General features: G+C 22.1%; 11 protein-coding genes across 21 annotated transcripts; 4 read left to right on the top strand and 7 right to left on the bottom strand.

The window, feature by feature from the left end:
* Positions 1-330: 330 nt before the first annotated feature.
* On the bottom strand, positions 331-4,626 carry LOC552400 (putative uncharacterized protein DDB_G0282133). Of its 2 annotated transcripts, XM_006559524.3 has the most exons (8): positions 4,438-4,626; positions 3,901-4,017; positions 2,646-3,841; positions 2,353-2,565; positions 2,140-2,286; positions 1,801-1,861; positions 1,451-1,579; positions 331-1,310 (listed from the first exon to the last, which is right to left on the bottom strand). In XM_006559524.3, exons 2-8 carry the CDS (start codon positions 4,001-4,003, stop codon positions 742-744), a joined length of 2,418 nt encoding a protein of 805 aa, XP_006559587.1. In that variant the 5' UTR covers positions 4,004-4,017; positions 4,438-4,626; the 3' UTR covers positions 331-741. The 2 variants fall into 2 exon arrangements, with proteins under 2 accessions (XP_006559587.1, XP_006559588.1); XM_006559525.3 differs by lacking the exon at positions 1,451-1,579.
* LOC100577756 (zinc finger protein 678) lies at positions 4,489-8,257 on the bottom strand. Of its 2 annotated transcripts, XM_006559527.3 has the most exons (7): positions 8,060-8,257; positions 7,321-7,614; positions 6,456-7,081; positions 6,088-6,381; positions 5,466-6,026; positions 4,955-5,390; positions 4,489-4,663 (listed from the first exon to the last, which is right to left on the bottom strand). In XM_006559527.3, exons 2-6 carry the CDS (start codon positions 7,588-7,590, stop codon positions 4,955-4,957), a joined length of 2,187 nt encoding a protein of 728 aa, XP_006559590.1. In that variant the 5' UTR covers positions 7,591-7,614; positions 8,060-8,257; the 3' UTR covers positions 4,489-4,663. The 2 variants fall into 2 exon arrangements, with proteins under 2 accessions (XP_006559590.1, XP_006559589.1); XM_006559526.3 differs by having other exon boundaries at positions 4,489-5,390.
* Positions 8,258-8,349: 92 nt separating this feature from the next.
* On the bottom strand, positions 8,350-9,974 carry LOC100577722 (spindle and kinetochore-associated protein 1). 3 transcript variants are annotated; one of them, XM_006559523.3, is made up of 5 exons: positions 9,823-9,974; positions 9,571-9,740; positions 9,350-9,471; positions 8,761-9,223; positions 8,350-8,690 (listed from the first exon to the last, which is right to left on the bottom strand). In XM_006559523.3, the coding sequence occupies exons 2-5, from the start codon at positions 9,650-9,652 to the stop codon at positions 8,530-8,532; spliced, it is 828 nt and encodes a 275-aa protein (XP_006559586.3). In that variant the 5' UTR covers positions 9,653-9,740; positions 9,823-9,974; the 3' UTR covers positions 8,350-8,529. The 3 variants fall into 3 exon arrangements, with proteins under 3 accessions (XP_006559586.3, XP_026298359.1, XP_026298360.1); XM_026442574.1 differs by having other exon boundaries at positions 9,571-9,744; positions 9,823-9,971; XM_026442575.1 differs by lacking the exon at positions 9,571-9,740 and having other exon boundaries at positions 9,823-9,971.
* A 912-nt stretch (positions 9,975-10,886) lies between these two features.
* Positions 10,887-13,023, top strand: LOC409026 (transmembrane emp24 domain-containing protein bai). The gene is made up of 5 exons (XM_392556.6): positions 10,887-11,361; positions 11,676-11,820; positions 11,897-11,967; positions 12,638-12,764; positions 12,870-13,023. The coding sequence occupies exons 1-5, from the start codon at positions 11,191-11,193 to the stop codon at positions 12,989-12,991; spliced, it is 636 nt and encodes a 211-aa protein (XP_392556.3). The 5' UTR covers positions 10,887-11,190; the 3' UTR covers positions 12,992-13,023.
* A 457-nt stretch (positions 13,024-13,480) lies between these two features.
* On the top strand, positions 13,481-14,647 carry LOC107964876. The gene is made up of 2 exons (XM_016913651.1): positions 13,481-13,778; positions 14,146-14,647. Exons 1-2 carry the CDS (start codon positions 13,607-13,609, stop codon positions 14,214-14,216), a joined length of 243 nt encoding a protein of 80 aa, XP_016769140.1. The 5' UTR covers positions 13,481-13,606; the 3' UTR covers positions 14,217-14,647.
* A 951-nt stretch (positions 14,648-15,598) lies between these two features.
* LOC724570 (mpv17-like protein 2) lies at positions 15,599-16,998 on the bottom strand. 2 transcript variants are annotated; one of them, XM_006559515.3, is made up of 4 exons: positions 16,521-16,998; positions 15,951-16,393; positions 15,731-15,856; positions 15,612-15,644 (listed from the first exon to the last, which is right to left on the bottom strand). In XM_006559515.3, the coding sequence occupies exons 1-4, from the start codon at positions 16,543-16,545 to the stop codon at positions 15,627-15,629; spliced, it is 612 nt and encodes a 203-aa protein (XP_006559578.1). In that variant the 5' UTR covers positions 16,546-16,998; the 3' UTR covers positions 15,612-15,626. The 2 variants fall into 2 exon arrangements, with proteins under 2 accessions (XP_026298358.1, XP_006559578.1); XM_026442573.1 differs by having other exon boundaries at positions 15,599-15,856.
* Positions 16,999-17,117: 119 nt separating this feature from the next.
* LOC552494 (60S ribosomal protein L37) lies at positions 17,118-18,445 on the bottom strand. The gene is made up of 4 exons (XM_624868.6): positions 18,194-18,445; positions 17,611-17,746; positions 17,340-17,424; positions 17,118-17,236 (listed from the first exon to the last, which is right to left on the bottom strand). The coding sequence occupies exons 1-4, from the start codon at positions 18,194-18,196 to the stop codon at positions 17,185-17,187; spliced, it is 276 nt and encodes a 91-aa protein (XP_624871.1). The 5' UTR covers positions 18,197-18,445; the 3' UTR covers positions 17,118-17,184.
* LOC411974 (translation initiation factor eIF-2B subunit gamma) lies at positions 18,194-22,909 on the bottom strand. Of its 6 annotated transcripts, none has more exons than XM_026442572.1 (5): positions 22,784-22,909; positions 19,483-20,166; positions 19,082-19,394; positions 18,742-18,968; positions 18,194-18,644 (listed from the first exon to the last, which is right to left on the bottom strand). In XM_026442572.1, the coding sequence occupies exons 2-5, from the start codon at positions 20,157-20,159 to the stop codon at positions 18,488-18,490; spliced, it is 1,374 nt and encodes a 457-aa protein (XP_026298357.1). In that variant the 5' UTR covers positions 20,160-20,166; positions 22,784-22,909; the 3' UTR covers positions 18,194-18,487. The 6 variants fall into 6 exon arrangements, with proteins under 6 accessions (XP_026298357.1, XP_395441.2, XP_006559581.1 ...); XM_395441.7 differs by having other exon boundaries at positions 22,708-22,823; XM_006559518.3 differs by lacking the exon at positions 22,784-22,909 and adding an exon at positions 22,561-22,686.
* Positions 20,573-22,110, top strand: LOC102655836 (tRNA (adenine(58)-N(1))-methyltransferase non-catalytic subunit TRM6). The gene has a single exon (XM_006559521.3). The coding sequence runs from the start codon at positions 20,608-20,610 to the stop codon at positions 22,018-22,020; it is 1,413 nt and encodes a 470-aa protein (XP_006559584.2). The 5' UTR covers positions 20,573-20,607; the 3' UTR covers positions 22,021-22,110.
* LOC102655877 (beta-1,3-galactosyltransferase 6) lies at positions 22,561-23,685 on the top strand. The gene is made up of 2 exons (XM_006559522.3): positions 22,561-23,293; positions 23,371-23,685. Exons 1-2 carry the CDS (start codon positions 22,566-22,568, stop codon positions 23,654-23,656), a joined length of 1,014 nt encoding a protein of 337 aa, XP_006559585.1. The 5' UTR covers positions 22,561-22,565; the 3' UTR covers positions 23,657-23,685.
* A 1,525-nt stretch (positions 23,686-25,210) lies between these two features.
* LOC551029 (inhibitor of growth protein 5) lies at positions 25,211-26,543 on the bottom strand. The gene is made up of 4 exons (XM_006559513.2): positions 26,372-26,543; positions 25,684-26,133; positions 25,416-25,594; positions 25,211-25,346 (listed from the first exon to the last, which is right to left on the bottom strand). The coding sequence occupies exons 1-4, from the start codon at positions 26,406-26,408 to the stop codon at positions 25,245-25,247; spliced, it is 768 nt and encodes a 255-aa protein (XP_006559576.1). The 5' UTR covers positions 26,409-26,543; the 3' UTR covers positions 25,211-25,244.
* Between the last annotated feature and the right edge of the window lie 183 nt (positions 26,544-26,726).

Below are 26,726 nucleotides of genomic sequence, written 5' to 3'. Positions count from 1 at the left end.
GAATGCAAAGTTTAATTATTAACTAATAGATTATAATATTCACAAATTAATTTTGTATAATAGTGTGAATTTTTTTAATATTTAGAAATATAATTAAAAATATAAGTAAAATTAAATATTATATTATAGTTGATTATATTACTTGATATTATTTTAAATTATAAATTGGTCCATATTTAAAAATAGAAAATAAGATTGAAAAATATCCATATTTGAATTAAATGAAATAACAATTATCATAAGAAAAGTACATATCACATATTAAAAGTGATATTTTCATTATTAATATTTGAAAGCGTCTGGAAATCTGAAAATTATTAAAAATTCCAATTTTACATCTTAAATGATAAAATATCATGACTCCATTTCGTGAACAAAATATATATGTAAGTACAAATTTTCTAGACATCTTATTATGCAAAAATGATAGAAAATCTGTGTTATCTGTATTATGTTTTTATGAACAGGAAATAGATATTCACCACTTCGTATATATATTCTATATTGAATCTCTTTGTTTTCCTGAATAAAGAGTATAGAATACTTCATCAGTCGTTTTTTTTCTTTCTTTCTTCATGAGGAAATAGATTAGCATTAAAGATCGGCCCAAGCGTGGGTTTGAAAGGTTAACGGAACGTTTTTTTTCTCCTTCATTTCTACATCTTATAATTTTGTCCACAGGACAGAAAGAGATCTATTGAATGTTCTGACCTTTCAAACTCGCGCTCAGACCGACGTTACTCAGCCAGGCATTTTACGATTTATAATACTCATTTCACAAGCAATCTGCTTATTTTCCCGATCGAGCATTAAAGTTCTAGCGCTGAGAAATGAAAGATCTGGTAAATGATTTAATACTCTTGCTGTTTCTGACTGAATTGGCATTATTCGACCAAATCTATCCATAACCACGTGCTCAGATCCAGATCTCTTATTCGCAAACTTTCCGCGATAAATGTCTCCCAAAATTGATTTATCAGAAGATAAATATTGCTTATCACTTGATAGAAACTGTTTTTCAATTGGTACAAATTGTTTTTCAGACGTATACTGTTTCTCGATTGTTGATAGAAATTGCTTTTCCATTGATTGTTTCTCCAGTGGAATATTTCTTTGAATACTCTTTTGTTTATGTCCTATATCAAATTCAGTTTTTTTCTTCCATTCTGATGGACGAGGAGTTGGCAAAGGCTCGATCATTTTTGAAGATTGTGGACATTTTTGTAATTTTGCAATATCACTTTCCAAAGAATCTATCATTTCCACTTTTGATGTTGAATTGCATCGTTCTCGATTTATTTCTGGGATATCTGTTGTTTTATAAAACATTTTTTTGATGAAACATTTTGATTTCAAATACAGAAGGATAATGACAATAAAGACATGCAGTAAAGAAAACTAATATTTCTAATTACAAGACACAGAATAAAAATACAAGCCTAAAACTTACGATGATTAATAGGATTCCTTGCGCTACTCGGTCGACGATAGGATTCAGAATTGGTGGAATTATGGGATGTTAATAGAGGATCAAAAGGACATAAAAAGTCCAGAGGTAGAAGAGCAGATAACCCACCACCTAGATTATATGATTTATGAAAGAATATTCCCAGCAATTAGCACATAATAAATAAAATAATTGCAAAAGCGTACACACTAAAATAAGCACTGAAGTATTTTAAAATTAAAATATAATGATATAAAAGAAAATATGTAATAAGATATCTAATATTTAAATTTTTGATATCAAAATAAAATTATGACATATTTATATAAACATATATTGCCCAAAATACTTACTAGCTTCTAAAGGATTAACAAGCCCAGAACTATTCCAATCGAATTGAGCTGCAGGTACTTCCTAATGAAATTATATCATTATTATTTATGCAATTGTGCATTATTGATACAGTATTTTTTAAATAAATTAAAAGGAATTACTCATAATTAACAGGTATAGATAATTGAGATTTCATAAGACAATTATATTTAAATTGATTTAATCATTGATTGAATAAATTGAAATAAAACTTCAACAATTCATTGATATTTGTAGTTTTGTGAAAATTGATTTCAGAAAATATTAATTAATAGAAAATGTGCCCATTTATTCAAATACTATTATATTTTGAAACTTACTTCTGAATTATTTGAAGCTGGAATTTTATTAGTATTTGACAAAGCAACTGGTTGAGGATCAATTATAGCTTTAATTGGTTCTAATGGAGTAAAACCAAGATTTGCAGCAAATCTTGGAACATTAGGATTCCATCTCGGTCCAAATAACTATAAATATTTAAATTTAATATTCAATTGATCATGAATTAATATATATAAATAAATGTTACTTACGATATTGCGAGAATCAATACCAAGAGAATTCAAAAGTATATTATTACTGGAACTGTTTGCCCATTGATATGTCAAAGCATTCGTTTCTTCGACATTTTTTATACTTTCCCAAACTTTATCTGTCTTATTTATCAATGATTGTATTTCAATTTCACATTGTTCCAATTCCACAGAGAACATTGTAGTTATTATGTCTTCTATTTTATTAGCAGCCTAAAAAAAATTTATAATGATCTCTGATATTTAATTAGATGAAAAATAAAGAAAATAAAATAAAAAATGAAAAAACTCACACTTTTATTTTCTATTCGACAAATTGAGTCTCTTATATTGATTTGTGATTGCTCTATTATAGACTGTTCAAATGCTGTTTCAAAATCATTAAAATCTCCAAAATCATCATCATCATCTTTTGTATCAGATACATTTGCTTGACTAAGTTCTTTAAATTGTGTATGTTCAGAAAAATTGGTAAAATCACCAAAATCATCATCTTGAAGTGTTTCTTCTTTTTTTTCATTAATTTCTACTGTATTTTCTGAAAATTCTTGACTCATAGTAATAGAGGATTCCAATATAGAATCATATTTGAAGTTACCAAATTCTTCATTAGAACACTTAGAAATATCTGGCAGTGACGTAGAAGATAAAAAATCATTTTCAATTTTAATATCTTTATTTTGAGAAAACTGAAGATCTTTAGCAATTTCATTTTCTATTTGATTATTCTGAGAAAGCTCATTCTTTGAATCATCAAATTTTGAATTATCAACTTCAAATGTAAAATCATCTGTTTTGGATATATTTATATTTTGTACACACTTATCTTCCAATATTGACTTTTCAATAATATTTTCCAAATTCAAATTTGAATCTTTTTTAATTTCTATATTAAAATCTTTATTTAAATTATTTACATTACTCAAAGTATCTTGGAATTTAAAGTAATCAGTTTTTGAAATAGATGTATCACTCTTAGAGATCCAATTTTTTGAAGCCACAAACTGTTCATAATTATAAAAATCATCATCTATTGATTGTATAATATCAGGAGCAATACTCGGATCTTCTAAATCTAGAGATAAAGGTTCTACATTTTCTAAATTATTGAGAGAAGTTTCTTGTTCACTTTCTCTAAAATTATTGCTTTCATTAAATAAATTAACTCCATTAGAAACCTTTCTTTCTATAATAACTTCCTTATTATTATTGTTTACATTTTCCAAGTTTCTTTTACTATTATCTTCTATTATTTCATCAAAATTTTCAACTTCTGTTTTAAGTTTGATTTTATTTACAGTATCATTAATTTTTTCAAGTATTAGAAGATCTTCTGTAATTATTTGTTTTGGAACAATTGGAATAATTGTTTGTGAATTTTTAGGATTTTCTGGAATACCATTTACTTTTGGTGAAGTATTTTGTGATGTTAAAGGTGTTTGAATTGGTGTGATAAGTTTATGTGGTGAATCTGATGACACAGATAATCCTATAATATAAATATTAATATATAAGATAAAGATATTCTACAAGAAGTATTATAATTACCATCTATGCCTCCAGTTGTAAAATCACCAAATTCATCTTCTTCAGAATCTCCAAAAGTATCTAAAGGAGGAGGTGTAGAACTAACTAACGGAGGAAATGCCATTCTTCATTGGAATCCTAAAAAATTATTTATATTTGTATAATTTGTAAAAATTACAATATAAATATAAAATAAAAAATGATTTTTTTAATTTATATAAAATATTTATTTTTTTAATGCAATAATAATAATAAAATAAAATTCTTTCCTTTATTTCCATTCTCGAAATAAAAAAATTATTTTTTTTGAAATGTAACTAAAATATTTTTAAAAAAATATATAAAATTTATGTCTTTATAGTGATAATATACATATGTCAAATTTAATTAGGTTAGGTATGTGTCATTGACGAATAAGTTTATTAAATAAAATATTTTAAAGAAACATTGATCAAGTTTAATTGATTGTATACTTTATTTTACCATAATATCTAGATCGGAAACAGAATCAATGAATATTTGAATCAAAATTAAAAATGCGATTAAACATAGACTTACGAAAAAAATATCAGGTACGTGAAGCACCTTAAGAAATGACTTTATCTGTAGTTCGTCATCATTTCAATTTTATTAAAATCAATCTTTATATGTATGCAATCTTTATCTATATCAATCGTAACTCATTAGAACCGTAAGGTTCTCTTATACGAATCACGAGACATCAGTCGTATCACCTGTTCTGTACAAGTTGCATCTGCGCACCTGTTTGTGCTTGTCATCGCGCCTATTTTTAAAGAAATACAAATTTAGAACCTTTTTATATCATTATTTAATAATGTTTTTCACTCTATATTATAAATTTAATATTCTTATAACCTTAAAATAATAACATTTTTTTAAAAAAAATCATTATTTATAATTTTTTAATAGTATGACGTATCATTACTATGAAGCTTTTATTTACATTTTATTAACTATAACATAACATCATGTATGAAAATTATTAATTACAACGAAAAGTTACAACAAAATATTTAAATTAAACTATTTAATAATTCTTGTTTTAATTCTTAACCTATTTTGCATCTTGTTTAGCAATATGTTGTGTTCGTCTGTGTTTTCTCATATCTCCTTTCTGTCTGAAACATCTTCCACAAACATCACAAGCATGTGGTTTTTCACCAGTATGAATTTTTATGTGATTATTTAAAGCTTCTGTCCTAGTAAATGCTTTTTCACAATAATGACACTTATATCTGCGATCTCCTCTATGTATTAGTCTATGTTGATAAAATACAGAACCAGTTAAGAATGCTTTGTTACAAACATCACATTTGAATGGTCGTTCTCTTGTATGTTTTTTTCTAGTATGATCAGCTAGATCTGGTTTTATTGTGAATCTTTGGTCACAATATTCACAGGCATAAGGTTTCACACCCATATGGAATCTTTTATGAGTCCACATATGACTGGATTGAGTATAACTTTTACCACAAATATTACAAACATACCTAGATAAAAATAAAAAAAATTAAATAAAAGTTGCAAAATTTAACATAACCTAAAATAAAAAGAATTGTATATACGGTCGTAGCCCACTGTGTCTTCTTTTATGTGCATTCAAAGAATTTGCTGTTGGTAAAAGACTGCCACAAATATCACATGGAAATTTAGAACATCTGTATTTTCCATGTTCTTGAAAGTCTTCAATACTTATAAAAATACTTCCACAAAGTTCGCAAATGAATTTTTCTTTACCTTTTTCTGATTTTCTAGGTACTGGTTGATGTCTTTTCTGTTTATGCTTATAAAGCAAAGATAATTCTTTAACATCTCTGTCACATATTTCACACAAAAATACTACTAGAACTTTGAATATTCTTGGATGTTCTTTCCAATGAAGAACAGCTTCTGCGAAGGATTTGAATATAGAGTTGCAATGATTGCAAGAATATGGTTTCTCAATAACATGTGATTCTCTATGACTTTTTAAATGATCCATATCTGCAAAATGACTGCTGCAAAATTCACAATGATATAATTTCAACACTTGCATTTCTTCTATAAGACTAATTTTATCTTCATGTTTTTTACAGTGTTCATCTGCAGATTCACAACTTCCAAATGTTTCACCACAACAAATGCATCTTAAATTATAAAAAATAAATTATGTTAATGAAGAAAATAATATAAGAACAAATATAATACCTCCAAATAGTTTGACTGTTTTCAAAAATAATACTGTGCCCAGCTATATGTTTATTCAATCTTGATTTTTGTGTGAAACTTTTAGAACATTCTGGACATTTGTATGGCTTTTCTGGAAGATGAGTTACTATGTGACGTTTCAAAGTATAGCCATCACAGAATCCCTTAGAACAAACTTCACATACATGTGGTCTTGTTTTTCCATCGACACAAATATGTTTTTTTAATCCTTCTTGATTTTCAAATAATTTTCCACATTGTAAACAGGATACTCTACCATCTTTACAATGATATCTACAAATAAAATGCAAATAAATTCATAGTCATTAATAGGTTCCTCATGACTATTTTATTTTTAAAGTTAATACCTTTTATAATGATAAAACAATTTTAATTCTTTTCCAAACGTAATTTTGCAAATTTCACAATATAATGCTTTTGCATCTTTATGAAAATGTTGATGAAATTGTAACCGTTCCTCAAATGTAAAAGTTGCAAAGCAAATATCACATTTATAAGGCTTAGAAGTACATTGTAAATTAGGTTTGCATTTATGCTCATCCAAAGTTTCTTTTGTATGATATAAATTCATACAAGCTCCACATTTCAAATATTTTTGTTTAGTACCCAAACAGAATAATGTTATGGATTCATTTTCTGGTTCTTCATCAATTTTAATTTCATTAGGAATTTGTTCCTCATCACTACTCTCAAGAACAATATCACTATCATACAATTCAACATCTTTTTTAGTTTCTTTATCCTCTTCATAAATTCTCATTCGTCCTTCAATGCATAATGGACAAGAATCTATATTTTCCTGAGAATTTTCCTGACAATCATTTTTAGTATTATTGAAAGAATGTTTCTGTTTTAAAATTTCAAAAAGAGTTTCTTCAGCTCTGATACACTGAATATCAAATTCATTACACCAAGTTATCTTTTCAACACAAGTTGGACAAAGTTGTTTTGGAAGAGGATCTGTTTTCTTTACCTATGAAAAAATCATAATGTTCATAGTCATTTAATATTCATATTTAATATTTGTTATTTTAAAAAAATATATATAATAAAAAATTTCAATTAATAAAAAACAAATTTCTTTTATTTATGTAAAATATTAGCGTAGTTATCGGAATATCGTACTAATTAAATATTTCTAATTTATTTGTAATTTACTTATAATATATATTTACATAATTTTCATTACAAAAAGATTCAACAAATAATTACCTTAATACTTAAACAAGTATTTATTTTATGCAAAAGTTTCAAAGATTCACCGAATTCGGAGTAAATATAAATCGGATGTAAAGTTTCTCCCGCGCATAAACGGCATAAAGATTTTAATTGATTTTGTTTTTCAGGATCTGGAGTTAATTCTAAAATTTCATTTGATGAAAGTGGTTCCTCTTGGGACCAAATAATTGATCCTTCAAATTCATCGAGATCATCTTCATGTTCGCTCAATGTACTAATTGACTCCGTTTTTCCACAGTTCATATTAGATATTTACCAATTCTTTATCTAGAAAGTTAATAACTATGTTTTTTTTTTAAATATCAAAAGTTAAATAATGAATTAATTTTTATTTAACTATTTGAAGTATCATATCAAATATGATATAGATTCTATAATATTTTTTTTATATAAATGTATATTAAAAAATTAAAATATTTTTATCATTTATAATTTTTTCTATTTCTTTATATACCATATAAAAAGTTATTTTTATTTTTCAAATCCTTTTTTTTAATAAATTGATCTTTTCTAAATATAATTTTTTAAATATTACATTTTTATAATTAAACAGTTATATTACAATCTTCTAGTTCAAATAAATTATTGTTATTAAAAATTATTGTTACGCCATAAGATTACTATTAAATAATTAGAAAAAAAAATGATAGTTTCAGTTAGTCTTGTCTTCGCAAGTATAGTGTATTATCGAAAGTATTTCAGAGCAGATTACCTCGTTCCTTGGAAATGAAAAGGGAAGAATTCTTTCATGGCAAACTAAACTTGAGTCTTTGTATCGTCGAAACAATTCGATAGGGAGTCTAATCTTTAGTTTCCGGTAAACACGCTGTCACGACGACCAAAACAAAAGTGAATCTCAAAAAAATTTTTGAGATTAAAACATTAAAAATTTATTTTTTTTTTCATTTGACATTTCAAATATTAAATTTTGTAACAATTTTTAAATTGTTACAAATAAAATGCTATTATATAAAATTTAAAAAATAAAATAACAACAAGAAATGGAATAATGGAAATATATTTTACAATAGTATTGACTACACATAAAAATATGTATCATTTACAAATTATTATAAAACTTATAAAAAAAATATATAAAATTATATGTTTAACTTCTTTGTACAATGAAACAATTTATTATGCAATCTTTTTATTTTATTACTTAATTTAAAACTTAAGCAATTATTTTTTTGTTAATATTACATATCGCAAGTCGTTTTTTATCCTATGTTCTCTTAATCTTTTGCAATGTCGTAAAACTGTTATTAAATTTAATTTTATTTTATTTAATTTAGACTTCATTTGTTTTTCATAATCTTCACCAGTAAAAAAATATATGTATTCTGAAACATAATTTTTATATTTTTTTAAATGAAATATATGAAATTTGAATATATGAAAAAAAAATCTTACCAGAATCATTACATAAATCTAATTCTTGTTTTTTGTAGTGCAAATAAAGATTCAAATCTCCTTGTTTTCTTGCATGAGCTTTTCCCAGTGATAAAAATGTATATTTTGTTTTTAATATGTGATTAATAGTATTTATGAAATCATTTACAGTTTCTAAAGATTGTCTTCCAATAATATACTTTGGAACTTTATTGAATTCATCTTCACTTATCAAAGATATCATAGGACAAACTTCAAGTTCGTTAAATAATATTTTTTTACAGTCTTTTATTGGAGTCTTTTCTTTTTCTACATTCTTATTTCTTATTATTATAGGTGATTTCTGTATAAATTCTTTCTTGCATATAGTTTTCATTGATAAAGAATTTTCAATTTTATTATAGTCACGAATTAATTCATGTGGAATATTTTTTTCCATATGAATAATTCTCTTATCCAAAGTTTCAATGAATGACAATAATTCCTAAAATTTTGTTTTCTCATTAAAATTTAATTATAACAGATTGATTTTTAGAAACAATAATAAAATATTTTAAAAAATATTTATTAAAGAATATATTATATTATATTTATAAATTAAGAAACATACTCTACATTGATTATTTTGTTTTCTCATATCAACTAATTTTTTTCTTATTTGTTCAATACCATTACACATTTGTGAAAGTACTATACGCATTTTAAGGAATTCTTCTTTAATTGCATTTTTACCTGAATATAAAAAATTATATAGATAAAAAATTATATCTATTTTTTAATAGAATGCTATTGTTTTGATAAAATAATTTAGAAATTAAAATATAATCTTACTTTTAATAAATATTGTCGCAGTTTTAAGATCTTCTAATTTTTCACACTGTTTTTCTAAAATATCTTCCAGTGAGGTTGTCATTTTCAAATAATTATCGTTTTCAAATAATTGATAAGTAAAACAATGTGAAAAAATTTATAAATTAATATCGTGTCACATTTATGCTATTCTACCTTATGATAAATAAATATTGAAAAACAATTACTTATGGAATAAATTAAAAAAAATGAAAAATGATATGTCTAACTTACACAGCATTACAAATAACGGTCATTCCTGGCGCCGTTTGTAAACTTTGAATTTTATTCATTCAGTATCGTTTACAAATGACGTTCTCATCAATAAGTTTTAAATAAAACAAATAAAGCCGCGTTTGAAGAAAAGAATCTTTAATTAAACTGATAATTAAAATAATTTTATTTAATTAATCATTATAACAAATTTATATAAAATTATTATAAAGTATTTAAAAAATATAAAAATTATATAGTTTTTATTATATAAAATTGTTATTATATAAAATAGTTTATATTATATAAAATTGTAAATTATATTTAAAATATTATATAAACTATTATCTATAAAGAGAATAAATAATAAAAGAAAGATAAAAATAAAGTAAAAATTATGTTATCTCTTGAGTATTTTTAAAAAGAATTCAAAAAATGCCATTACTTAATTCTTATTTTATTTCTATTTTCTTCTTTTTTTGTTCTTTTTGTTTTTATATTTAAATCTATGTTATTTTAAAAATAATGTCTAATTTTTGAATTACTTCTATTTTATATTTATTATTTTTATCTATATTTAACCAAGATATGTCAACTGAATTTACTTTCATCATTTCTCTTTCAAAATTATAATATATTTTAATTTTTAATTATCATTGTGAAAATTCGGTTTTATAATCTATCTTTAAAAGAATGTTCTCGTAAAACATATTTATATAAATTATTTCGTAATAAGTTTTATAATCATATAATCATATATAAAATACAGTCTATAAAATATAATAGAAAATTTATTCTATTCCTTATTTATAATTATTTGTTATTTCTTATTTCTAATTGTATATTGATCTAATTGTAATTCTTATTTATAATTATTTGTTATTTCTTATTTCTAATTGTATATTGAAATTTTAATTTCAATCATTACTTTTATTATTTTTATTCTGAATTATTTTATTCTGAACGAATTGATAACATTGAATTTATCGTTTATTATATTATTGAAAATAACGCTAAAAATGTTGAAAAGAATCCTAAGAATTAAAAAATATATTAAATGCTAAGTCTATATTATATTTTATCTATGGTAGATCTAAGAACATAAATAAGATATCTAGTTTGCATACATGCTTGTAATTTTGATTTCTTGCATAATTCAGAATAAAAACAGCATAAAATCTTATGAAACAATAGTTTATTCTGAGTTTTGTCTATGGTAACATTTTGAATGATTAGTATAGTTTTTCATGTTTTCATGTCGTATCACGAATCACAAATTGTTTGAAATACTTAATGGCTGCCAACTCATCAATATATTGATAGTTTATCATTTACATTAAGTATTACTATAAATTTTTATTAAAATTAGTTAATATAATTTTATGAAAAATGCGAATTATAATATTTATTTTCGCGATGTTATTCGCGTATGTACATAGTATACGATTTTACCTTGAACCGAATTCAATGAAATGTTTAAAAGAAGAAGTTCAAGCGAATGTCTTACTTGCTGGAGAATATGAAGTTTCTTTAGCACCAGCTGTTAAAACTGAATATGTTGTAAGTTTCATCAATTTTTTATAATATTTATATTTAAAACGAATTAAATATAATCTATTAAAGTTAAGATTAAATTAGGTTAATTTTTCACATATGTTACTTTATTTTGTATTATTTTATTTTTATTTAAAATAAAATTTTCGACTTTTTAATAAATTTTATTAATAAATTAATAAAATTAAAATTACTAATATTTATATATTATATTATTTATATCAATATTTATATATTATATATATATATTATTATTATTATATTAATATATATATTATATTTATATATCATATATTAATTTTTTGTACTTAATTTAATAGGTAAAAGATTCAAAAGGAGATATTCTTTCAAAAAAAGATGATATTCCTCATGGAAAAATATTAAAATTTTCATTTGTCACAGAAACTTATGATACATTTGAAATTTGTTTTATGGCACATGCCATACAACCATCTTTTTCAGGCAGTATGTACTATAAACAAAATTATATTTATTTAATAATTGGATAAAATTTTTATCTTAATTAAAAAATGTTTTTTAGATATTAAACAAATTAAACAAGAAATTTATTTAATCACAAAACGTGGAATCGAAGCAAAGAATTATGAAGGAGTAAGTTCTTTAAATGATTTTATTATTTATATATTTTAAATTCATAATTTTTATCTATTTCTATATCAAATTTGTTTCAATTTTAATAAAATATTTATTGAATGTTAATAAAAATTGATAATTTCTAATCTTATTACAAAAATATTAAATTTTTTAAAATAATTTATATAATATTATAATATTAATAAAAACAAATTATGTTTTTTTTTTATTTCATTTTTCTATTTTATGGATTATCAATATCTATTTTTTTAAATTGATTTCAAGAATAATCTCATATTTTATGTTCTTTGTTTTATAAATACTTTATATTAATACAATTGGTAATAAGAGTGATTTTATTAATATGGATTGTAATAACATGAATTTTAGTATGGATTAATAGAAAGTTTAAAAAAAATTATAAGAATAAAAAGTTCACACATTTAAAAATTATTTTGCACACATAAATAAAAGTTACATATATAATATTTATAAATAAATTAACATGAAAGATGAATTTTTTGCAATTAAAAACATAATCAATATATAATCTTCTATATATTGATATATAATTCTTCTATAATAAAATGATTTCAATTAATGATTTTAATTTCTAAATTTTAAAATAATATCATATATATTTAATATATAATAATTTCATATATAACTATATATTTTTTTATTTAAGATTGGTGAAGCAGCAAAACTTAAACCTTCTGAAGTTGAATTGAAACGTCTTGAAGACTTATCTGAAGCTATTGTCCAAGATTTTGCTCGAATGCGAAAGAATGAGGAAGAAATGAGAGATACAAATGGTAATAGAAAATTATAAAAATTAAATAATAAATATAAAATATAGTTTATATAAAAATAAACAAATTTTATTATTAATAATTGATTGATTTTTGTTTAATTTTCAGAGGCAACAAATACTCGAGTATTGTATTTTAGTATATTTTCCATGTGTTGGCTTCTAGGGCTCTCAATTTGGCAAGTTCTTTACTTAAGGCGTTTTTTCAAAGCAAAAAAACTTATTGAATAATTAGAAAAAAATAATAATGAAAGTTATCAAAATTCTTACAATTTTTACACTGAACCAGATTTTATTTATTCTTTTTTTTTTATTTTTTCTTTCATAAATATAATAAAAAATTCAATATCATTAAAAGGAAAATTGTAGGAAAATTGATTTAAATTTTGTATACTCAAATTTGATTAAAAAATAAATAAGATTATACTTAAATAAGTATATGTAGTAATTACTAAATTTTTATTCCTTTAGCATGTCATCAAATTTAAATTTCTATATTAATCATTTCTTTCTTAGGAAAAAAAAAAATCTTTTAAAAAAATAATTATAGGTTAATTTATTTAAATGTTATCTAAATATAAAAATTCATTCTATATTTTGTATATAAAATTATAATAAAAAATAATTTTTCATAATTTTCATTATCTAAATATAAAAAATAATAGTTTATCTTTTAACATATTATTTTAAAAATTTATATGGAAAATCGAGTTCGATTTATTTCGATCTATTATCTAGAACGAAAATGTCAGTTTAAACATAACCTATATAAAATTGGGCTTATTGTTTTGAAGAAGCTTCATCATATATATTTTAATATTTTATTGTGTAATTATAAAGTGAAAAATGCAAGAAATATCCACAGTGAGGAATATAATTAACAATCGAAATCGTGATTGTTTAGGCTGTAGAATTTTCAGTGGTTGTGGTCTTATTGGTTCTGGTTTATATGTTGCGTATCATTCAAAAAAATTTCAAAAAAAGATTGGAAAAACCATCATGTACTCAATTGGAAGCGGTAATGTATTATTTTTTTTCTATTTTTATATATAAATTTATTTCTTCTTTAATATAGATTTTTTTGAAGTATTAATATTCCATTTCTATATATTAATAAAATTAAATTTTAAAATATTTAAAATATTTTTAAAATATTATTATTAAAATTCATTTAATAATGAACTAGAAATAATATTATTTATTATATGTTTATTTTAACTTTAATTTCATGCAATAATTTAATAGTAAATTGGTTTTATATTTTAAATTTTAAGGTTAAAAATTTGTGTGCAAAAATATACTTTTAAAATTTATTAATATTAGACGTAATTTTACTTTATTTAAATTTATATAAATTTATTCATTTTTTTACAAAATTTTTACAGCTTTAATGCTCCTTGGTACTGCTCGAATTTTGGATCTCCCTCCATTTCGCAAACAATTTAACCAAGGATGATTATAAACAAATACTTATTCAATTTTCGTTTCTTATATAAATGTTTTAATATCTTTTTCTTATCTGTTTTGATATTTTTATTATAACTGCAAAATATAAATCTACAACTGTAGTTTAAACAATTTTAAATATTTATTAAATCTATATAGTTATTTTTAAAAAATCGCATTTATTTTCGTATTTTTATATAAAATAAAATACATTTAATTTATTTAATGTATTTCTTTAATTATAAACTACTATGAATATATAATTTGTTTATAAATTAATAAAAATCAATATAATGAATTAATGCAATTTCTATTATAAATAACATATAAACAATCAATTAGTTCATTATCATTATAATTATATTTTAATTCTGAATTTGATTATTCACTATTATTATGTATTATTATAATTATTACAAATTGTTAAAATTTTTTTCGAAATTTATATCAGAAACTATTTAATCAATCATATTTAACCATATTATTAAGAAAATTTTTGTACATAATTGTCAATATTACCTAATTTATATTATTGATTACAAGTTAATAGAAATTGCTACATAAAAGAAATAAAATATGTATAAAAATTATTCATTGAATTGAATTTTCTTATTTATTTATTTATTATTTTAATAAAAAGCATTGATATTTATTTAAAAACTAAAATCTCTTTTTTTTCTACATGTATATCTTTTATATTCCATGTGTACATTGTACATCCTATGTATACTTTATATATTCTTTAATATTTACTTACATTCTATTGTAATATAATTTTGGAAAATGTATCGATATCTATATACCAGTTATATTTATTGTTAGCTTGGTTTATTATTAATATTTACACATCAATAATCGGTGTTTGTTCACTGGCGACTGACGGCTTAGAAGGCTTGGTAATCCCATTGTCGCCAAATGACAAACAAAAACTGTCACTCTAATAAATATGTTGCATCCGATGGACTATTGTTACGGGCGATAAGGAATAAATATTCCTACAAGATGCATCAGACTTATTTGCACATTAACAAATATTGATAAACATTGTTTGGACTTAAAAAATAAACCTAAAGGATCAAAATTTCGAAACTTCAAATACTATAGTAAATTTCGATAATAAAGTAAATATATTGAAATACAATAACGTATTATCATTTAATCTTCAATTAATAAATACTAGAATTGTTACTTAATTCCAATTAATAAACAATAATAAGGTTTTAAAATTATAAACGATCTTTTTTGTATAAAAACAAAAATTTTTTATTTTTTAGTGATAAAATTTTTTTTTCGTTGAATATTATACATTTTATATCATATATTATTCGGTGGTATTTATATTTAAAAATATATATATTATAAAATATCGAAAATCTAAAAAAATATAATTTGTACAATAGACTAGTTTTGAAATGTTCAATTATTGATACTGCACATCCTGCATCAGAGAAAATAATAAATATAATACATTAAATTATATCGTAATTATGAAAAAATTTGGGAAAAAATTAAAAAAAAACTTACATATTTCATATATGACAGAAAAATATCATAAATCATTGTCATAAAATTAGTATATAATACTCTATAGCGAAGCGGTATGAAGAAAAAATTTACACATTGTGTTGGAGGCCAAAAACAGCAATCAACCTGAACATAAGTAGGATAAAAGGAAAACTATAATTACATATTTAAATATATTACTAGAAAGAGTAATAATAGTTCGGGAAAACTAAATATATACCTTCCACGTGTCGTATAATTTCACTTTCATCTCATCATGAATCTCTTTCATATTGTGATGTTCTAAAAGGCCAAGACCAATAAAAAATATTCCTAGACAAATTGGGCTGGCAATAGTTTGATCTAGACAAGTTTTTTTAATAACAGATGCAGCATTTTTTCCAGGTAAAATCTTTTCCAAAATCATATAAAACCAGTGATGAAAGGGACCTTGAAATAGGCCTACAATCATCATGTTTTTAGTTCGCACATAATCGTGCATATAAATATCAGAAATTTTTAAATTATGAAACTTTTGTTCTATATCTGGAGATGCTGCCATTACATAAGTTCCATTTGGTAAATATTTATATTTTTTTAAGTATTCATTACGTTGTTGAATAATATCTGCTATTGCCATCATTAAGCCACAACTCACAGTGTTTGTGACTAGAAGATATTTACCTATAATTTTTATATCTTTACTTGAACTATTTAATTATCAATTTAATTTGAATTTAATTTAATTATTAGCATTAATCTTAAGAAATTTTGAGTTATTTTTAATATATCAAATATTTATAACGCTTACCGAATAATTTTCTCCAAACAGTCATTGAGTTTAAAATCTATTAAGTAATTATTTCTTATTATTAATTTATAATTTTTTAAATATATGTTTTTTATCTTAAAAATGTTTTTCTTTCTGTATTTTATTTAAAATACTAATTATTTAAAATACTAATTTTGCTAAATTTTTACTCGTTTTTTGTGAAGATAAAATTGTGATCTAAACATGATATGATAATATACCGCTTGAATTAATTAAAGTGCAAGTATATTTTATAGATTTATATAGATTTTAAAAATAAATGTAACTTATCACTTTGCAACATAAATCTACGCGTTACTGAATAGAAATTTGCGAAACTGTAGTTTTTATAAGACAGAATGGAATCGAAAGTTGTGCCGCGTTTGCGCAGTAAGTAACGCTCCCCACCATTCACTTTTTACTTATTTAAACATTTTTTTGCGATTTTTGTTTGCTAAAAATATAAATAATATAAATGATCTGTTATTTAATCACAATGAGATTCACTAATTCATGATCAGATTCTCATAAAAATATTATTTTTAATACTATTTTATTTTAAAAAAAATTTAATTTAAAATATATAATAGACATTCAGACTTTTTAAGTTATTTATTAAATGTCAAATTTTTATAGATATATAATACAATAATAAAAATTAAAATTATTTAGTTTGAACTGATTTAGGTTTTGGTAAACCTTCTCTAAATCCATTTCTGAAAAAAACAATATAAAAAATAATAATAAAAAAGTTTTGATTGTTTATTTGAAAATTAATATTTAATTTTTTCGTTATTATAAGCTTATATTTAAACTTACTTGAATTTACGACGTACAATTTTTAAGTAACGCATACGACCAGTTCCAGTAGTTTTCCTCCTCTTAGCTTTTACAGACCAATTATCTGAAATTGATATAATATGATTAACTATTTATTCAGAAATTTATAATTAATATTTTTAGAATTATATTTTATATTAAATATATGTTGAGCTCAAAAATAAAATTCTTAATTCTTTATTTTACTTTTTTATTTGTGAAAAATAATTTTAAAAAAATAACTTTGAAAAATATAGTTTCAAAATCTTACATGATCGCATTTTTTTCTGAGGATATCCACATTGAGCACATTGTGATTTTTGAATATGGTATGAACTGCGACCACATCGTCTACACAAAGTGTGTGTTTTATTTCGTCGCTTACCAAAGCTCGATGTACCTTTTGTCTGTAAATATTAATTTAATTTAAAATTATAAAAGTTTTAATTATAATATTAGATATTATTAAAATTATCTCAGAATTTGAAATTCTAATTTTATAAACATTCAAAAAAGAATATATTAAAACAACATATTAAATTATTATATTAGAAACTTACGTATAATTATAATTTTCGATAATTTTATTAAAAATATTGAATTTTTTTAATAAAGTAATAAGCAATTTTTAAATCGAAATATGATTATAAATCTATTATTTAATCTGAGAAATGTCATATAACCTCAATTGTCATTTTATATTAATAACACATTTATTTCAAATATTTATAGCAAAACTATAATTTTAAATTATTTTTATATATAATAAAAAAAAGTTTTAAGTATTTTTCAAATAAATAACTTTTACGATTGCTTTATAATATTTAGATTTTAAAATATTAGAATGCACTTACCATTTTGCACGAAGAAACAACATAAAAGAGATGGTTAGTTCCAAAACCTTATGTTCCTTCGTCCATACTAACGATGACAGAGGTTCTCATTCCAAAAATAATAATTCTTAATACAAAAATTGTTTTTTGTTTTATATAATTATATTATAAAAATGCATATATTTATATTATTTTATTTTTATTTCGAAATAGCATAATTTTAATTATAACTTTTGCAAATTCTTATAAAAACAAATTAATTCATATACTAAAGTGAATAATATATTTAATAATATATTTAATATTTATGAATAATTAAATTACTATTAGGTCATTTGAATCAGTAAGCACTTCACGAGAATATTGACTACCAGATGTTACAACATGCATAGGACCAATTATACAATCTTTCAATTCGGTGCCTTCTTCAATGAAACAACCATTGCATAATATGCAATTATGTATTATGCATCTATAAAAAAATATTTATAGATAATATATAATTATTATAAATTAATTATAAATTAATTTATAATTAAAAGTATAGAGTTAAATTATTTAAATAATACCGTTGCTTGATTGTTACAGCTTCCATTAAAACACTTTGAGATATTCTAGTTTTTGATTCAATAGTTACATTTTGTCCAATATGAGTATTTTTAATAGATGTTTTATCACCAATAAATGAATTATTATGTACACGACAATCTTGCATTTGTGTACTATGTATTATTGCTGTAGTTGCAATATTTGGTAATGATTGTCCATCATTATCCTTATTCCACCATTCTGATATCTATAATATTAATTTTAATAATTAATAAAATATTTAAAATAAAATTATTTATATATATAAAATAAATTATTTATATAAATAATTGTTAATGTAGTAAAATTTATTAATTTCACCTTAGCATTAGCAAGATGATACATTTGTATGGTATTTGTTCTCAAACCAAATTTTCCATTACCAATATAAGCATAACATCGTATTATATCTCCATGATATGCATCTTCTAAATCAGTATTATGATCATTGAATGCTGACATTTTTCTAATTAATTCATCAAGTGGTTTTTCAATTGCAAAACGATAAACATCTTCCTTTAAATTCATACGTACTATAGAAGTATTTTTATCATCTAGACATTGTTTGGGAGGTTTCGAAAATTGTTTGCTAACAATATATGGAAGAAGTTCTCCTTTTAATGTAGTAAAATTTCTAAAAAAAAAAAAAAAAATAGTTCATTATGAAAATTAAAAAATTATATTATTAAAATCTTTTCTAAATTCTATTTACTTCTACTAACTTATTGTGTACAAGAAAATCTAAAACCCATTTATTAATAACATATAAATGGGAATCCATTAATTTTGAATGCATAGTAAAACTTGGATGCTTTTTGAGTAATGTCTGTGTAATTTTTATTGTTTCTTCGAAATCTGATGCAGATGCTAAGAAAATTAAACGGCCAGTTTCATTACAAATACCAATTAAATCAGTTTCAGGTTTTTGTTTGTTTTTTGGACCTGGAGTTATAAAATCATCTGGTACTTTAGGAACAGGCAACATTAATGCTGTAATACTAGCATTATGTTTTCTATAAAGATTTAAAATTTCACATATATCAACATCAGTGATTAAATCACAAGAAATCACTATAAAATCTGTATGAATTTTCTCATGAATAAGTCTAATAGAATCTGCTGTTCCCATATCTTCTGCATTTTTGACAACAACAATATCTGTCTTAATTTTAAGATTTAAATCACATAATGTTAATGAGATATTGTGCTCCATATTTTCAGATATAATAACAATAGCTTCTTTAAAACCAGCCCGTTCCAATAATTGAAGAGGATACCAAATCATTGGTATATTTCCAATTGGTAATAAACATTTATATCGACCTCGAGTAAGTTCAGTCATACGAGATCCTCCTCCTGCAGCAAGCACAATTGCTTGAAATTCTTTATAAGGGAACATTCTTCACCTATTACAAAACATATACAATAATAATTATAAAATAATAATAATTAAAATATGAAAGGAAAAATTATTTATATATCAAAATTAAATAATGTTTGCTTTAATAGTTTTATAAACATAATAAAACATATAATAAAGAAAAAAGAGAATAAAATCTTTATTATTTTCTTCCTAGCATTACATTAATAACCTCTAATAACAGGTGATACGCGTGTGCCTTCAATGTCGTGTTGATTAACACTCATGCGTTTAGGTTAAATCAAGTCGTATCTTAAATTCATTTGTAACTGTATTTTAAAATAGAAATTGTAAAATTTCATCAAAGTAAAATATTATAAACGTATTATAGAAAATTTAAATAAATTTAATTCGAAAAACACTCGAAGTTATAGTGTTTTTTAACTAAGAAGAATTATCAAATCCATAAAAGAAAAAAATAATAAATATGTGTGAAAACGAAGATAATATAATTACAATAGGAAAATATGTAATAGTAAAAAAATTAAATTTCAAAAAAATTTATAAGGTAACTATTGATGGTACTTTAATGTTGGGAAAAGATTTAGTACAAATGCATGAAATTATTGGAAAACGTTTTTGGACCACTTTTGAAATGATACCAATGAAAGACAAAAAACGAACATATTTTTTAAAAGAGGTATTAGAAACAGAATCATTAAATGATTTATTAAATGAATTACCAAGTGGTACTGATAATCGTTCTATAGTTGATGATGGTAAGTCACAAAAACTTTCTAAGGAAGAAATATTTCAACTTCAAGAATCTGGTAAGAGTAGTAAAGAAATAGTAAGCAGCCTGATTGAGAATAATAAGTCTTTCTTAGATAGAACAGAATATTCTCAGGAAAAATATTTGAAAAAGAAAGAAAAGAAATATTTTAGATATATAACAATATGGAAACCAAATATAAGTTCATTACATGATATATATTTTAAGCTAGATCATAATAAAATTGGAAATTTAAGAATGGATTCTTTATCGCAATTATTGTCATACAGTGATGTTCAATCAGATGGATTATATATATTATACGATAGTGGATCACATGGCTTGCCAGCTGCTGCAATGTTAAATAGAATAGGTTCAAATACAAAAGGATATTTAATCAATTTGCATCCTGGAAATGTTCCTCAAGCTGCTCTTGTTCATGCCATGAATTTTTCTACAGAACAATTAACGAGATTAATTAATGTTAATATTTATAGTTTTCTAAGACTATATTATCAAGGTGAAAATGCTGTTTTAAATAACATTTCAAAAAAATGTAATTTAAAACATAATGATTTGTCAAATAAAATAAAAGAAGATGAAAGTAAAAATAATAATGAAAATCACATAAATAATAAAATTTCGCGAATAAAAGAAGAAAATATTAAAGAACGAAATTCGGATAATGTTAATGAATCAAATGAAACAATTGATCATAGCATAGATAGTAATTTAAAACGCAAATTAAATGAATGTAACGAATGTAAATTTGCAGAAGTAACACCTGCAAAGAAACCAAAATGGTTATTGGAAACGCAACGTGCAGTAGACCTTGTTACAAATTCTAAAGCTCGGGGATTAGCTATTGTTGCTAAAGAACATCCTTTAAATATCATTATTGCTCTTTTACCATTTTTAGGAGCATCTAGACCATTTGTAATTTATCACATGTATCGAGAATCATTACAAGAGACTTATATGGTGTTAAAACAAAAACAAAATGTTATTAATCTAAGACTTTTTTCTAATTTTTTACGTTCGTATCAAGTATTACCTGATCGAACACATCCTGATATTTTAAGTAGTGATACAGGAGGTTATTTATTAACGGGATATTTAGTTCAATAAAAAATAATATTGAATAATTAAAATTTTATATATTTAAAAATCGAATTCATAATTTAAATAAAATTTATGCGATAAATATAATAACGATATACTTTTTATAAATATTTTAGATTTAAATTAATTTTTGGAAAAAATAAAGAAATATTATTTAATATTTTGTGTGATTTATAATTATAACACATTCAATATTTTCTTAATTTCAATATTTTCTTATTAAAAATTTATTTTTATATTTAAAATTTTTCATAATAATAATAAGTATAATTCGTATATCTACTATTTAGTTAATAGATTTTAACAGCTGATTTCCCTTGTTAAGAAAGTTAGGTTTTTCTATATCAACTAGTTTTGCCGTTTTTTTTATAAATTTCATTCAAATTTTATTATAAAAAGAAATTATAAATTTTAAAAGAAATGGTTAAATAATATATTTTATTAAAATTTTAAAAATAAATATTTGAAAGAATGTCAGAGTATCAAATTTTATATATATAAAGATAATATTTGAGAGGTTAAGCATGTGAATAAAAACCTATTTACCAAATATGGATTCTGTGACACTTTTGCCATTAAAATCTTCATCGAAAAGTTTATTTATGATGATTAGAAAAAAATTTCATATAAAATTAAATATTCCAATTTTGTTAATGATATTATTGATTATTTTCTTATGTGTACATTATTTACCTTCTACAAAGTGTTCTTCTAATGAACAAGAAGCAAAAAACAAAATAAAAATTAGATTTATAATACTTATACTTTCCAGTCCTGATAACTTAGAACGAAGAGCAACTATTAGAAAGACATGGTTGGCACAAAAACAAGCTTCAGTCAAACATTTTTTTGTAATAGGAACTTTAGATACATTGCCAGAGCAAAAAGAAACTTTACATTCTGAAAAACAAAAATTTAATGATTTACTTTTATTATCAAGATTACCAGATTCATATGGAACTTTAACAAAAAAAGTTTTATATGCATTCAAGGAAATTTATGAATATTATGAATTTGATTTCTTAATGAAATGTGATGATGATACATTTGTTTTGGTACATAAAATTTTAAGAGAGCTAGATAAATGGGATAACAAAGGAACAAAAAAAGAATTATATTGGGGTTTTTTTAATGGAAAAGCACAAGTCAAAAGAAGTGGACCATGGAAAGAGATAGATTGGATATTATGTGATTATTATCTTCCTTATGCACTTGGAGGAGGATATGTTTTATCTTATAATTTGGTAAAATTTATTGCAACAAATGCAGATATTTTCAAGTAAGATTTTAAAAATATAAATTTGAATTGGTATTAAAATATTATATAATGTTTTCTATCATTGAATTATTTTTTAGATTATACAAAGCAGAAGATGTATCTGTTGGAGTTTGGATAGCACCTTTGGCAAATATTGAAAGAAAACATGATGTACGATTTGATACAGAATATAGATCACGTGGATGTTCTAATCAATATATAGTTATGCATAAACAGACTATTGAAAATATGAAAAATATGTATGAATATTATCAAGCATCTGGAGCATTGTGTGTAAAAGAAGTAAGAAATCGTATGAGTTATCAATATAATTGGACAGTTCCACCCAGTCAATGTTGCAATTTACAATCTGGCATCCCATAGTAATTAAAATTCTCTTTTTTTTTTATATACATTTGATCTTCTAGTCATTATTTCATTTTATATATTTATATTTAACCAACTAACTATGTTGGTAAGTACTTATAAATATTTTATTTATAATAACTATGTTATATATTATAGTAATGTAATCTAAATAATAATATGCTTCATAGTTTTTATAGTTAATTAAAGAATGAATAATAATAAATATATGAAATACTTTGAATATTACATTATTATATTAAAATATATTATTTCATTAATATTTATTTTTTATAATATATAAGTTAAACATATTTATAATTATTTTTTATACATATATTTTAAATAAAATTAAAAATCTGATTTTTGTAAATTAAATATATTTTTCTCATTATATATGTATAGTATACATACATGTATATATATGATATATATATATAGATAGAAATAAATTTACTTTATATATATCATTTACATTTATAAAATATAAAAACAGCAATATTTTTTCTATTTTAATACAATAATTATGATATAATAAGATATTATATTTCAATTGAGCAAATCACAGATATTAAAAAATGACCAATTTATAATAAATTACTACTTTTATATCTAAAAGAAATAATAGAAAGACAATAATAATTATGGTCGATTTTTTTTTTCTGTGATAAGCTATTAATTTATTGAATTTTCATTACATCTTATATTGCTGATATAAATATTATTAAATGTAATATTTAATTATTTTTAATAAAAACTATAATAAGAAATGTAAATTATTTTTAAAATAAATACTTAATTTTTTTTCTTTTTTCAAAAAGAAATAGATATTTTAAGAATAATTACTAGCAATATTAGCTGTAATGTAAATCCAATTTTTTAATATACTTTTTTTATATACATATATATATTAATTATATGAATAATATACAATCAGTCGCAATGGTATTCATATATCTTGTGAAATTTAATTTACTAATAAATTATATCATCAAAATCAATAATAACAATAATGTTTTATATGAAACATTATATATATATATATATATATATATATATATATATATATATATATATATAGATAATGGATTACATATGTATTACAAATTTTTTTATTAGAATATTGTTTTGAGGAAACAAAATCAATCCTTAAAGTTTCAATATTATTTGTTTTATAATATAATTTTATAATATGAGATTACAAAATATTAAAGTATTTAAATTTTGCTTTATTAAAGATCTTCAATTGAAATTATGTATAAAACAAGTAAAAATAATAAAAATTTCAAGATTGTTTTCATTTAAGAAAATTTTCTGAAAAATAAATTACTCTATATATAATCTATTATGTTCTATATACATAAAAATTTTCATTAAAATCAGATTTTTCAAAATATTAAAATACTAAATTTTTTATTGAATATTTTTGTGACTGACTCTATATATACTTTTTTCTTTTTTTTTTACAAATTTCCTATTTGTTTATCTTTATACAAATCAATTCATTTTCATGTTAAACCATGAAAAATATTGTATTATAATTTTAGAAATAATCTATGAATTTTTTTTTTATTTTAAAATAAATCATTATTTCATTTCATAAAACTTACTTCTTTTTTCTATCTTGTGTACATTTTGGACAATACCATTTTCCTTTAGGTTTTGTAGTTAATCCAACACATGCAAAATGGAACCACTCTATAGGACACTATATTAACAAAGAATGTTAAAAATTACAGATATTTAAACAAATTTAGAATAAATAATATTCACTTACATCTGGATTATCACAACCTATCATTTCCCCATAAGAAACTTGATGACATAGGCAATAAGTTGGTTCGTTAGGATCAACTGGCATATCTAAAACATCTGCTGGATGACCAAGTGCAGTAGAATCTACTTGAGCACCACTTCCTACAGCTCCAGCTGATGAAGCAGAAGCAACAGATCCTCCTTAAAATATATATTTAATATAAATAATTTCTTTTAAAAATATAGATAAATCAAAAAACATAGTAATTAACAATAATAATTAATTTCACCTTTTTTCTGTTTTTTTCTAGCTGTTTTCGATTCATCTTCACTGTTAGTACCTGCACCTTTCTTTCGTTTTTCTTTTTCTTTTAATTTTTTCCTGCCCTTTTTACTAGCATTATTTTCTTCTTGTGCCCTACTACTATTTAAAGCTTTATCTTGTATTTCAGCTTCAAATCTAGCCAAATCAGAATCTAGTCTCCTAATATGTTTATCAACTAATTCATATGTTTGTATTGCTAATTGTACTTTATCATCACCATATTCCTTTGCCTTGTTAAATAAGTTTTGAATATGAGTCAATTGTTCCTTTTTCTTTTCTGGGGATTCTTTCTTTACATTTTTTAAATAATCATCTGCTAATTTATCTATATCTTTCATTAATCCTTGTGCTCTAGCATCAAGGTCTCGCATTAAAGTGAAATTTCTTTGTAATTCAATAGGTAGATGTTCCAAACCTGGTAAAATGAAATTAGATTAATAGAAAATATTTTATAAATAGAATTAGAATTAGAATGGTATTACAGAATATTGAGTCTTTCATTTATTATATTTATTAAATAATATAATTTGATAATAAATATAATAATATAAATCAAATAATATAATATAATTTGAATTAATTTTACATTTAATATAAATATAAAAAAATATAGTTTCCTTTATATTTTTTAGCAAGAAAAATTGAATACTTACTGTCTAAATAATGTTCTAAATACAGTGCTGTTGTCATGTTTATTGTTACTTAAAGAAAAATGTAAGAAGATTTTATATTTTATATTAATATTAGAATAATTTTTTGCATAAAGATTTAAAAATGATATTATTAAAAAAATATGTTAAACTTCTTGAAAAGAAACGATCAATGATTATAAGATGCAAAGCAATATATATTACTGACATGGTTACCAACATATACATTATCATTGTTTAATTTCCTGGCGGGAAACTATAATTTGTCTAATATTCAATAATTTCATAAAAATTATATAAATAACTAGAAGTATATCTTATAACTAATATTAAAATATGATTTTATATGATAATAAAT

Source organism: Apis mellifera, linkage group LG8 (assembly GCF_003254395.2).
Source record: "Apis mellifera strain DH4 linkage group LG8, Amel_HAv3.1, whole genome shotgun sequence".
Taxonomy (NCBI): Eukaryota; Metazoa; Arthropoda; class Insecta; order Hymenoptera; family Apidae; genus Apis; species Apis mellifera.
This window is presented reverse-complemented; position numbering and strand designations above follow the sequence as displayed.

Excerpts from the sequence above, each read along its gene's own strand:
- LOC102655836 (XM_006559521.3), top strand. The coding sequence starts at position 20,608 with ATGTGTGAAAACGAAGATAATATAATTACAATAGGAAAATATGTAATA.
- LOC107964876 (XM_016913651.1), top strand. The coding sequence starts at position 13,607 with ATGCAAGAAATATCCACAGTGAGGAATATAATTAACAATCGAAATCGT. Across the intron at positions 13,779-14,145 it reads CATGTACTCAATTGGAAGCG|CTTTAATGCTCCTTGGTACT; the intron begins GTAATGTATTAT and ends AAATTTTTACAG.
- LOC100577722 (XM_006559523.3), bottom strand. The coding sequence starts at position 9,652 with ATGACAACCTCACTGGAAGATATTTTAGAAAAACAGTGTGAAAAATTA. Across the intron at positions 9,472-9,570 it reads TGCGACAATATTTATTAAAA|GTAAAAATGCAATTAAAGAA; the intron begins GTAAGATTATAT and ends TTTTATATTCAG. Across the intron at positions 8,691-8,760 it reads AGATTTATGTAATGATTCTG|AATACATATATTTTTTTACT; the intron begins GTAAGATTTTTT and ends ATTATGTTTCAG.
- LOC411974 (XM_026442572.1), bottom strand. The coding sequence starts at position 20,159 with ATGTTCCCTTATAAAGAATTTCAAGCAATTGTGCTTGCTGCAGGAGGA. Across the intron at positions 18,969-19,081 it reads ATCATCTTGCTAATGCTAAG|ATATCAGAATGGTGGAATAA; the intron begins GTGAAATTAATA and ends TTAATATTATAG. Across the intron at positions 18,645-18,741 it reads GCTGTAACAATCAAGCAACG|ATGCATAATACATAATTGCA; the intron begins GTATTATTTAAA and ends ATTTTTTTATAG.
- LOC102655877 (XM_006559522.3), top strand. The coding sequence starts at position 22,566 with ATGGATTCTGTGACACTTTTGCCATTAAAATCTTCATCGAAAAGTTTA. Across the intron at positions 23,294-23,370 it reads ACAAATGCAGATATTTTCAA|ATTATACAAAGCAGAAGATG; the intron begins GTAAGATTTTAA and ends ATTATTTTTTAG.
- LOC552494 (XM_624868.6), bottom strand. Across the intron at positions 17,425-17,610 it reads TCAGAAAAAAATGCGATCAT|ATAATTGGTCTGTAAAAGCT; the intron begins GTAAGATTTTGA and ends TATCAATTTCAG. Across the intron at positions 17,237-17,339 it reads ATTGTACGTCGTAAATTCAA|AAATGGATTTAGAGAAGGTT; the intron begins GTAAGTTTAAAT and ends TGTTTTTTTCAG.
- LOC551029 (XM_006559513.2), bottom strand. The coding sequence starts at position 26,408 with ATGACAACAGCACTGTATTTAGAACATTATTTAGACA. Across the intron at positions 26,134-26,371 it reads TTTAGAACATTATTTAGACA|GTTTGGAACATCTACCTATT; the intron begins GTAAGTATTCAA and ends TCATTTTACCAG. Across the intron at positions 25,595-25,683 it reads TAGAAAAAAACAGAAAAAAG|GAGGATCTGTTGCTTCTGCT; the intron begins GTGAAATTAATT and ends ATATATTTTAAG.
- LOC552400 (XM_006559524.3), bottom strand. The coding sequence starts at position 4,003 with ATGGCATTTCCTCCGTTAGTTAGTTCTACACCTCCTCCTTTAGATACT. Across the intron at positions 3,842-3,900 it reads TACAACTGGAGGCATAGATG|GATTATCTGTGTCATCAGAT; the intron begins GTAATTATAATA and ends TTTATATTATAG. Across the intron at positions 2,287-2,352 it reads GTATTGATTCTCGCAATATC|TTATTTGGACCGAGATGGAA; the intron begins GTAAGTAACATT and ends AAATATTTATAG.
- LOC409026 (XM_392556.6), top strand. The coding sequence starts at position 11,191 with ATGCGAATTATAATATTTATTTTCGCGATGTTATTCGCGTATGTACAT. Across the intron at positions 11,968-12,637 it reads AAGCAAAGAATTATGAAGGA|ATTGGTGAAGCAGCAAAACT; the intron begins GTAAGTTCTTTA and ends TTTTTATTTAAG. Across the intron at positions 12,765-12,869 it reads AGAAATGAGAGATACAAATG|AGGCAACAAATACTCGAGTA; the intron begins GTAATAGAAAAT and ends TTTAATTTTCAG.
- LOC100577756 (XM_006559526.3), bottom strand. The coding sequence starts at position 7,590 with ATGAACTGTGGAAAAACGGAGTCAATTAGTACATTGAGCGAACATGAA. Across the intron at positions 6,382-6,455 it reads TTGTTTTATCATTATAAAAG|ATATCATTGTAAAGATGGTA; the intron begins GTATTAACTTTA and ends TTTTATTTGTAG. Across the intron at positions 6,027-6,087 it reads AACAGTCAAACTATTTGGAG|ATGCATTTGTTGTGGTGAAA; the intron begins GTATTATATTTG and ends TTATAATTTAAG.
- LOC724570 (XM_026442573.1), bottom strand. The coding sequence starts at position 16,545 with ATGACTGTTTGGAGAAAATTATTCG. Across the intron at positions 16,394-16,520 it reads TGTTTGGAGAAAATTATTCG|GTAAATATCTTCTAGTCACA; the intron begins GTAAGCGTTATA and ends TAAAAATTATAG. Across the intron at positions 15,857-15,950 it reads AATTATACGACACGTGGAAG|GTTGATTGCTGTTTTTGGCC; the intron begins GTATATATTTAG and ends ACTTATGTTCAG.